Source organism: Melozone crissalis, unplaced genomic scaffold, assembly GCF_028551555.1.
Source record: "Melozone crissalis strain CALT ecotype California unplaced genomic scaffold, PUWL_Pcris_2 ptg000064l_1, whole genome shotgun sequence".
Lineage (NCBI taxonomy): Eukaryota > Metazoa > Chordata > Aves > Passeriformes > Passerellidae > Melozone > Melozone crissalis.
Genome location: NW_026535842.1, coordinates 86,449 through 96,140, shown reverse-complemented (window position 1 = coordinate 96,140; position 9,692 = coordinate 86,449). Strand labels below are relative to the sequence as shown.

Here is a 9,692-nt window from a genome sequence, read left to right as displayed (position 1 = left end):
CGAAAGCGCCGGTGACCCCGCGGCCCCCCGCTGGCGAGCCCGGCTGGAAATACCTCGGGCAGCGGGGCGCAGTGCCGGGCCGGGGGCCGCGTCCCTTCCCCGGGAAGTCCCCGTGGTTCCCCCCGCCCGCAGGCGCGGGGGAAGCCCCCGACGCCCGCCGCCCCGGGGAGCTTTGACGCCGCGGTGGCCGGCGCGGAGCCGGGGGGGCGGCCCGGAGCGGGGGCGGCGCGTGCCGACCGGTGCCCCGTGCCAGCCGCGGGCCGGACGCCGAGCCCCGGCCGCGGAGGCAGGGGGGTCGCGAAGCCTACGGGCTGCCCCCCCGCCCCGGCCTCTCTGGGGGCGGCCGCCCCTCACCCGCCGCTCCACTGCTTCCCGCAGCCCCAGTGACAGACGGTGCCGCCGTCCCGCAGTGCCCGCCACGGCCTCGGAAGACCCAGCCCACACCCGCTGATGAGCTCCATGAACCCCATGAAACCCTCGCTGCCGCCTGCGCCCCACGGGTGGGCGCCGGGGCAGCGTTCCTCCATCCATCCATCCTTCCATCCATCCATCCCTCCCTCCCTCAATCCCTCCCTCAGTCCCTCAGTCCCTCCCTCCATCCTTCCATCCATGCATCTATCCATCCCCTTGTCTGTCCCTCCATCCCTTCCATTCTTCATCTCTCCATTTCTTCAATCCCTCCATCCCTCCGTCCCTCCATTCCTCCTCCATTCCTCCGTCCTTCATTAATTTGTTTTTCTTTCTAGTGATGGTTCATTTGCATATGAGGCTGTTCCTTGGCAACCAAGCACCAATCAGCCGCCGGGATCCCTCTCCGTGGTAACCACTGTCTGGGGTGTCAGCAACCCCTCCCAGAGCCAGGTACCAGCAGCACCCCCGCCCCAGGCATCCCCCGCACCTGGATGCTACTGCCCCTGCCTGACCCACTGCCTCCCATTGCGCCCTCCAGGTTTTTGGCAGCCCCATGGGGCCTGGGGGAAGCAGCTCCAGCACTCCACTGCTGCCTGGCATGGCAGGCACCAGCTCGGGCATGAGCTCCCCACCATTCCTGCCACAGCAGCCCTTTGCTGAGGGGGCACCAGGGAAGGGCTATGTGCAGCCCAGTGTCTATGGGCGCAACACCTACTCCAATGGGCCAGGCTTCGCTGCCAGGTAAGGCCAGCCCTGTTTTTTGTGGCCTGGCATGTGCCCTGCTGCAGGGAGGGCCACTGCATTCCCCTTCCTGCTTCTCTGTTCTTCAGCTACAATGGTGGCCCGAGTGGTCCTGGAGGGATGGGGCTCACCTCGCATGCCGGCCGGGCCACTGCTGATTTCACCCAGGCAGCAGCAGCTGCTGCTGTGGCTGCTGCTGCTGCCACAGCCACGGCCACAGCCACGGCAACGGTGGCGGCACTGCAGGAGAAACAGAGCCAGGAGCTGAGCCAGTATGGTGCGGTAAGAACCTGGATGTGGCAGAACTGGGGAGCTGACAGCCCCCCTGGCCTGCTGTGACCCTTCTGTGTTTGTTGCTGCAGATGGGCACAGGGCAGTCTTTCAGCAACCAGTTCCTTCCCCATGCTGGACCCCGTGGCCCCAACAGCATGAGCCCAGCTGGCATGGCAGGTGTTGTGGCCCCTTCTGGTGTCTCCCCTGTGAGCATGAGCCCAGTGCGGGCGCCCGGGACTGGCCCCCTCTATGGTGGGCAGCGAGTGCCTCAGCACACATACCCTGGACCTCCCCAGAGCCAGCAGCTGCCCCGCCAGGGCCTCAAGCGGGGGTACTCCAATGAGGTGAGTGCCGCGTTGGTGAGGGCTATGGCATGTGGTTGGGCCCCTTTCCCACTGGTGCTGACTCCCTGGCCCCGCAGGGGTACCCACCGCAGCAGTACCTCCAGGGCGGGCAGTATGCTGCAGCTGGTGCCCAGTATGCCCCCAGCGCCCCCCCGTCCTCCGCTCCGTCCCCCTCATACCCTGGCCACAGGGTGCAGCAGAGTGTGGGCCAGTACCTCTCCGCTTCAGGCAGTGCTGGACCCTATTACAAGGTACCACAGGGGAACGTGGGCAAGGGGTGGAGGTCTGGGTGTCCACCATGCCCCGGTGCCAGCCCCTGGAGACCCTCCTCCTCCCATAGCCAGCTGACCAGTTCAATGGGCAGAGCGCCAGCTTCAGCACCTACAGCCAAGCAGCCATCAATGGGGTGAGTGTGGCAGCGGGCGGCGTGGGGGCTCTGCTGGCCTGGCTGGACACTGAGGGCACGTGCTGCCTCTACAGCCGGGCCGGTCACTGCCGGGCTACCCCAGCTCGCCGCTGGCCGGGAACCCCACGCCGCCCATGACACCAGGCAGTGGCATCCCCGCCTATGCGTCCCCTGGGCAGGATGTCAAGTCACCCTTCCTGGCAGACATGAAGCCCAGCGTTGCCCCCCTGCACCCGTCCCCTTCAGGTGGGTGTCCCTGGTGCGGGTGAGGGGGGACTTTCGCAGAGATCACCCCCGTGTGTACGGCGCAGACCTCGCTCCTGACAGCTCCCTGGCCTTTTCCCCTTAAATGGAGGGTGGGAGGAAATTCAGAGAAGAGGCGTGCCCACTGCCAGGGTTTGGGGGCTGATTGAGGCAGGAGTGGGTTGCCTGTGATTAGTGGGGGGGGGCTTGTTAAAAGGGTGTGGCCTCAGGGGGCGGGGCTTTATAGGAGTGCTGATTTGGTGGGGGCTTCTGCTTTTAGGGTGGATCGGGAGGGGCTTGGCTATGGTGCGGTTTCCTGGAGCGAGCGGGAGGAATCTGCGGTGGGGTGGGCTTCGGGGGTGGTCCCCAGGGGTGGGGCCGCTTTCGGTGGGAGGGGCTTCCTGCATTGCCCGGGGCGCGGTGTCCAGGGTGGGCAGGGTCGCGTAGGTTGGGCTCCCTGCAAGCTGGGTTCTTGTGCGGTGGGCGGAGCGCGGCTGGGGCGTGGCCAGGGTGTGGCTGACGCCCGGGGAAGGTGTCCTTTCCCTGAGGGCGGTGTCCCGCAGGGCCGGCCCCCGGCGAGGAGTTGCGGCTGACCTTCCCGGTGCGGGACGGCGTGGTGTTGGAGCCCTTCCGCCTGCAGCACAACCTGGCTGTCAGCAACCACGTCTTCCAGCTCCGTGACTCTGTCTACAAAACCCTCATGATGAGGTGGGGATGCTGGGGGGCACCTTCTGGAGTGTCACACAGTGCTGCTCAGGGGGGTGCTTTATGGCACCGTGTGCTGTGGAGTGGGGCTATGCTGGCAGCACAGCTGGGCACTGCGTGTGCCATGTGGCACGGGGATGTGTGGCCTGGTATGGCTGGGCACAGCACTGTCCCTGCATCACGGTGTGAAGTGTGGCTTGGCACAGCTGTACTGCCGTGGTTCAGCGTGGTGTCATGGTGTTTGGCACGTTGTGGCACAGCCTGGTGCTTTGGGGCATGGCTTGGCATGGCACAGCATGGTGGGATGTGGTGTGGCCTGGCACAGTGCTGTGCTGCTGTTGGGGTTTGTCACAGTGCCATATGACTCAGTGTAACATGGAATGGCTTAGCACTGCATGGTTTTGCATGGCTCAGAGCAGGGAGCAGCATGGTGTGGTGACACATGTGGACGCACTCCCTGCCCACACCCTGCCTGTCCCCAGGCCTGACCTGGAGCTGCAGTTCAAGTGCTACCACCACGAGGACCGGCAGATGAACACCAACTGGCCGGCCTCCGTGCAGGTGAGCGTCAACGCCACACCGCTCACCATTGAGCGTGGTGACAACAAGACCTCCCACAAGCCACTCTACCTGAAGCACGTCTGCCAGCCCGGCAGAAACACTATCCAGATCACTGTCACCGCCTGCTGCTGTGTGAGTCACCAGGAGGGTACCAGGAGAGGGAGGGTGCTGGCTGGGGCCGCAGCTCAGCCTCCCATCTCTCCACAGTCCCACCTGTTCGTCCTGCAGCTGGTGCACCGGCCCTCGGTGCGCTCGGTGCTGCAGGGGCTCATCAAGAAGCGCCTGCTCCCCGCCGAGCACTGCATCACCAAAAGTGAGCACCTGGGGCTTAGCAGGATGCACTGTGGCAGGGAGGCCACAGCAGGATGGGGGTGATGCTGCAGTGTTGCCCAGGTGCCACCACGGTGCCACCCCCGTCCCAGGGTCCTGGTTCTGACCCTTGGTGCCCCTCGCCCTCACCTTCCCAGTCAAGCGCAACTTCAGCAGTGGGACGATCCCGGGGACACCAGGGCCCAATGGTGAGGATGGTGTGGAGCAGACAGCCATCAAGGTGTCCCTCAAATGCCCTATCACCTTCCGGAGGATCCAGCTTCCAGCCAGGGGTCATGACTGCCGGCACATACAGGTAGGGCGTGGTGATGACAGGGTGCTGTATCCAGTATCCTGCCTCTTCCATCTCAACTGCTGCTCTCCCCACAGTGCTTTGACCTGGAGTCATACCTGCAGCTCAACTGTGAGAGGGGGACATGGCGGTGTCCTGTCTGCAAGTGAGTGGGGTCTGCAATGGGGCCATGCCCTGTTGTCCCGGCCTGCAGGGCATGGATGTGTGTTTCACTACCTGTGGGGAATCTATTTCCTGCCCTGGGAGAGGAACAGTTCTTGCCTTAGGGGGAGGTTCCTGTCTGGTGGGGGTTCCCATACCTCACTCTGTTCTCTCTCTGCCTGCAGTAAGACGGCCCTGCTGGAGGGGCTGGAGGTTGACCAGTACATGCTGGGCATCCTGATCTACATTCAGAAGTAAGTGCCTTCCCTTTGGCTGTCTGTCCATCCATGCCTAGTCCTGTGCCACCCCTGGGGGCCTATGCAGCCAGTGCCCCCAGCCTCACTTCCTCTGTGGTCCTGCTGTCCCCAGTTCAGAGCATGAGGAGATCACCATCGACCCGACCTGCAGCTGGAAACCCGTCCCTATCAAACCTGACGTCCACATCAAGGAGGAGCCGGAGGGGCCAGCGCTGAAGCGGTGCCGGACACTCAGTCCTGCACACATGGTGCTGCCCAACATCATGGAGATGATTGCGGCCCTGGGGCCTGGCTCTGTGCCCTTCCCAGCATTGTCACAACTTCCAGTGGGGGCTGCCACCGACTACGGCACCCCGGGTACGGGGGGCACCCATGGGGGACAGGACTGAACCCCATCCCTGTGTGTGTGTCCCCCAATTGCCCCATTTCCTCTCACAGGTTCCAGCTTTCTGGGTCCTGGGGGCTTCCCAGAGCCTTTTGCTGCCCCTGGTGTCCCTGGCCCCTCAACGCTGAGTGACTTCACACCAGGCCCCTCCTCCATCTCCTACCAGCCCAACATGCCAGGCAGCCTTCTGGCCCCTGAGAAGCCTCCTGTGCCCCCTCTGCCTGCACAGGTCAGCTGGGCTATAGGTGGAGGGACTCCCCGCAAGCCCTCATGTCTCACTCTGGGTGGGCTGGGGGGTCCCGGGGGAGGGAGGGTCTCATGGCTATGCTCTTTCCCCTCACTCCCCAGCTTCCCCCAGCGGGCCGAATGGAGCCGTCCCACCCCGTCGTGCAGACGGGGCTGCACAGTGCTCCCTCGGGCAGCCAGCCCAGCTCCACGCTGCACTCTCGGGGCGCAGGGGTACGGCCGCCCCTGGGAGCCCCGGCCCACACCGCCGACCTCGTCTTCCCCCCCGCACCCAACATGGCCGCAGCGGGCGATGGCTCCGAGGCTGCCCTCGACGTGAGTACTCGGGGGGGTGGACAAGGGTCCTGCCGCTGGCTCGGGACCCCGGCTGCTGCAGGGGGGTGGGCAGAAGCTGCGGGGAGCCGATCATCACACACTGCCGCCCCCAGCTCCTGCCCGACCTGACGAATCCTGACGAGCTGCTCTCCTACCTGGGGCCCCCCGACCTCCCCAGCAGCAGCAACGATGACCTCCTCTCTCTCTTCGAGAATAACTGAGCCATCCTCGCCCCCCTCCCGGGGCTGGGGGGCAGCACTGTGTGCCCCTGCCCGCTGCAGAGCTGGGACCCCCCACAGTGGGGGCTTTCTCAAAGGGCTGCGATGGGACAGAGGGGCTGAGCCCCCCCAGAAGCACAAGGCTGTACATAGTGTAGAGACACTACTGCTCCCCCGAGACTCCCCATATTTAAAGGCAAGTGCGTCACTGCGGGGCTGCCCGTGCCCCCCTATCAATGTGCAAATGCTGCTGCCCCTTTTACCGCACGGGTCTGGCATGGGGCGTGGAGCTCAGCTCCCCCTGCCCCGCGACGAGCTGCCCTGTATGTCCCCGATGGCTATTAAAGGATCCTTCTGCAGGGTCACGCGTGTCCCTATCTTTTGTCATCCCGCTGTGGGGCTGGCCCCGCCACCCCTCTGAGCGCGCAGGGGACGCCCTCGGATGGCGGGAGGATCCAGGCCTCTGTCCGGGCAGAGCGGGGAGGTGTGTCTCGAGTAGCGAGGGAATCCTGCCCTATCGCCGAGCAGCGGCGGCCGGGCTGGGCGGTGAACCGGACCTGTGGCGTCAATCATTAACCGGGGCCGGCGGCGGAGGAGGGCAATCGGCTGTCTCCGCGCGTTGGGGGGTGGGTGGCCACGGCTGGGCCGCAGCTCCGGCAGCTCCAAGCCCCAGAGGCCCTGGTGCCGCCGCATCCCCCGAGATTCCTCTCACGGCGGCCCAGCGCTGCGCCCGCCTCCCCTGCGCCATCCCGCCGCTCCTCGCTTTCCGCACAGCGCATGCGCGCCGCGCCCTGCCCAGCGCCGGACCGCGGCCCCCGCCCCGCCCGCGCTTTTTTCCCCCTTCCCCCCTCTTTCAAAGGCGGTACCGCCGATTGGTTGTCTGCCCTGCCACTCCGCCACTCTGCCAGCGACCGTTGGTCGGCTCTGCGAGGGAGGCGGGCCCTCATCAACCCTACATAAGGGGCGGCGGGGCGGTGCGCTCCTTCTGCTGCGTCGCGCCCGCCGTACGGAGGAGTGTCTGCTGCCCTGCTCGTGTGTCGCCATGGCCAACCCCGTCGTCTTCTTCGATATCGCCGCTAATAACGAGCCCCTGGGTCGCGTCACCTTCGAGGTGGGCGCGGGAGGCGTCCGGGGAGGGGCGGTGGGCGCCGCTGCCGTTTCCTCGCCGGGCGCGCGGGGCCGGTGGGGGGCCAGCCGGCGCCGCGCGTGCGCGGCGGGGGCGCCTTGGTGGCTGCGGGGCTGGGGCGCCCCCGGCCCGGCGGGGCGAACAAAGGGCCCCGAGCGTCGCGCTCGGGCGGCTCCAGGAGCGGCGGCGCGGTGCCAGCCCAGGGCGCGCCATCGCCCGAGGCAGTCCATGCGCACCTGGTCCGGTGCCGCTGGTTTCCCGTTACCGCCGGTCTCGCTGCCGCCGCGTTCCCGCCGCGCCTCCGCTCCGCCCCGGGCCGGGGGGGGGGGCGCGGCAGTTCCCCCCCCCCCCTGCGGGTCGCGGCCGTGGCGGCTCCGCCGCCATTTTATCGCAAGGCCCCCGGAGTATCGGGATGAGCCGCGTCGAGCTCCCGGCCGGTGCTGCTCGAGTCTGGGGATGTCGGCGGGGAGTGCCGGCAACCCGATCACTGCGGGATTGTCGCTGGAAGGCGAAGCATTTCTCACCCCGCCCGGGGCGCAGAGCATCCCTGGCACGGCCGGGCCTGCTCCGGGCGCCGCGGCTGCTGCGGATTCGGGGCCGCGCTCCCGCACGGGCGGCGCATCCAGCCCAAAATCCTCCCGAAGCGCTGGGAGGCGGCGCGCGCGCCCCGCCCAGGAAGGCTTGGGCACATTAATGTTTAATTTAATCCAGGCCAGCGGAATGAACGCTTCTCTGCACCGCTGGTGAGATGAGCGATGCATCTGTTAGTTCAGTGCTTGCAGATAATGGTGTGAGACGGGGAGGAATCTAGAGCTACTGGCACGGCCCAGAAGCCCCCACCCGGTGGGGGTTCCTGGGCTCCGAGCAGTGTCTGGGGGGATTCCCACGGTCTGGACTGGCCTCGGGGAGTGGGGGACAGTGGCCAGCCCGGATTTGACAAATGCCTTTCCTGTCTTTACAGCTCTTTGCAGACAAGGTGCCGAAGACAGCAGGTTGGTAAAACAACTTTGGCTCCACAGCGACTGTACCAAGCCCCAAACTCAACAAATCTGTTCATAGTGGGGTTTTATTTCCTTTGCAGAAAACTTCCGTGCTCTGAGCACTGGTGAGAAGGGATTCGGCTACAAGGGCTCCTGCTTCCACAGAATCATTCCTGGGTTCATGTGCCAGGTGTGTGGTGCTCTTGCTGCAGTGGGTAGGTGGGTGGGTAGGTGAGGCAGTCTGGCACTCAGGTAGGTTTTGGAGTTGGATGCTGGCAGACTCCGGGTGCGAGGTTGGTTCTGCCATTTGCCTGCACCCAGTTCCAGAGTGTTCTTTTGCACCCATGCCCTGAAATACTGCCTTTTCACAGGGTGGTGACTTCACACGCCACAATGGCACTGGAGGCAAATCCATCTATGGGGAGAAGTTCCCAGATGAGAACTTCATCCTGAAGCACACGGGTCCTGGTATCCTGTCGATGGCCAATGCTGGCCCCAACACGAACGGTTCCCAGTTCTTCATCTGCACTGCCAAGACCGAGTGGTGAGTTGTGGGCTGTGGGAGGAGGAGCTGGGGGTCTGCATCTGGGAGATGTCCTGCGTTGGGGGATATGGGACCGGCTGTGACTGGTGGTTCTCCGCAGGCTGGATGGCAAGCATGTCGTCTTTGGCCGCGTCAAGGAGGGGATGAATGTGGTGGAGGCCATGGAGCGCTGCGGCTCCAAAGATGGCAAAACAAGCAAGAAGATCACCATCACCGACTGTGGGCAGCTCTCGTAAACCCTTCTCTCACCGACTGACGGCTCCTCAGGCAGCCTGGGCGCCACAGCCCGCTGCAGCTCACCTGCTCCCACCCCAGTCCTGATGTACTGCTGCGTTTCTACTGGGTCACGGTCCCACTGGGCCGCAGTTACCTTCGAGTCTAAATAAAACGAGTTAAATTACACACACCATAGCGGTTCCCTTCTGTCCCCAGCTGGGGAGGGCAGGGTTTGGCACTGGTGGGGGAGGGAATAGAAGGTGTTGAGGGGGCAGGAGGACCCCTGCTGGTGGGGTGGTTACACCAGGCGCACCCCAGGAGGATCCAGAGTGAAGAGAGTAAGCTGGTCTGAGGACTGAACTGATCCATGGGGGGTCCTTAGTGTTTTAGCTGGGGAAGGGTTCTTACTCCTTCAACCACTGCCCTGTGCCTGTAAGTATGGGAGGGGCAGTGACACCCAGCGACCAGCAGCAAACCCGGATGACTCTGTTCCTGGTCTGTGTTTATCATTCTGCCTTTATTAGGAAACCACTGATTGCCCCCTGAAGCCATCCAGGAGTGGGTTCTGTTTCTGTGAGGGCTGAAGGGCTCAGGGCTGGTCCTGCAGTGCACATCTGGTTGAGTTGGGCAGCTGTGGGGCTCAGGTGGAGGCAGATGTGTTGTGTGCCTACCTAGGCTGGGAGGGGCTGGTTCCCTGATGCTCTGGGAGATGAACTGGGTTTCCAGGCACTGGTGAGGACTGCTGGTTCCTGGCCCAGCTCTTAAAGGTGCTGGGGCAAGCAGCCCAGCTGTTCAGGGGCAGGAGAGGGCTGCTGGTGTCTGAGTGGTTCACACCTTCTCCATCCTACCTTTAGGGAGAAAGGATGCTTGCTGATAGCTGAGAGTCTGGTCCATATGGGTGGAGGCAGGACATTCTGCTGGGGTGCTGAACTGGTGAATTGCTGGAACTCCCAAGACA

At 64.7% G+C, this 9,692-nt stretch overlaps 2 protein-coding genes across 3 annotated transcripts; both read left to right on the top strand.

The window, feature by feature from the left end:
* Positions 1–326: 326 nt before the first annotated feature.
* ZMIZ2 (zinc finger MIZ-type containing 2) lies at positions 327–6,221 on the top strand. Of its 2 annotated transcripts, none has more exons than XM_054289225.1 (18): positions 327–500; positions 747–861; positions 950–1,152; positions 1,242–1,434; positions 1,515–1,769; positions 1,847–2,020; positions 2,110–2,175; positions 2,250–2,421; positions 2,982–3,126; positions 3,606–3,816; positions 3,892–3,997; positions 4,152–4,309; positions 4,384–4,451; positions 4,633–4,701; positions 4,817–5,061; positions 5,176–5,318; positions 5,438–5,650; positions 5,764–6,221. In XM_054289225.1, exons 1-18 carry the CDS (start codon positions 451–453, stop codon positions 5,869–5,871), a joined length of 2,694 nt encoding a protein of 897 aa, XP_054145200.1. In that variant the 5' UTR covers positions 327–450; the 3' UTR covers positions 5,872–6,221. The 2 variants fall into 2 exon arrangements, with proteins under 2 accessions (XP_054145200.1, XP_054145199.1); XM_054289224.1 differs by having other exon boundaries at positions 328–500; positions 5,143–5,318.
* A 618-nt stretch (positions 6,222–6,839) lies between these two features.
* PPIA (peptidylprolyl isomerase A) lies at positions 6,840–8,920 on the top strand. The gene is made up of 5 exons (XM_054289226.1): positions 6,840–6,979; positions 7,956–7,986; positions 8,076–8,164; positions 8,346–8,518; positions 8,619–8,920. Exons 1-5 carry the CDS (start codon positions 6,911–6,913, stop codon positions 8,752–8,754), a joined length of 498 nt encoding a protein of 165 aa, XP_054145201.1. The 5' UTR covers positions 6,840–6,910; the 3' UTR covers positions 8,755–8,920.
* Positions 8,921–9,692: the final 772 nt, after the last annotated feature.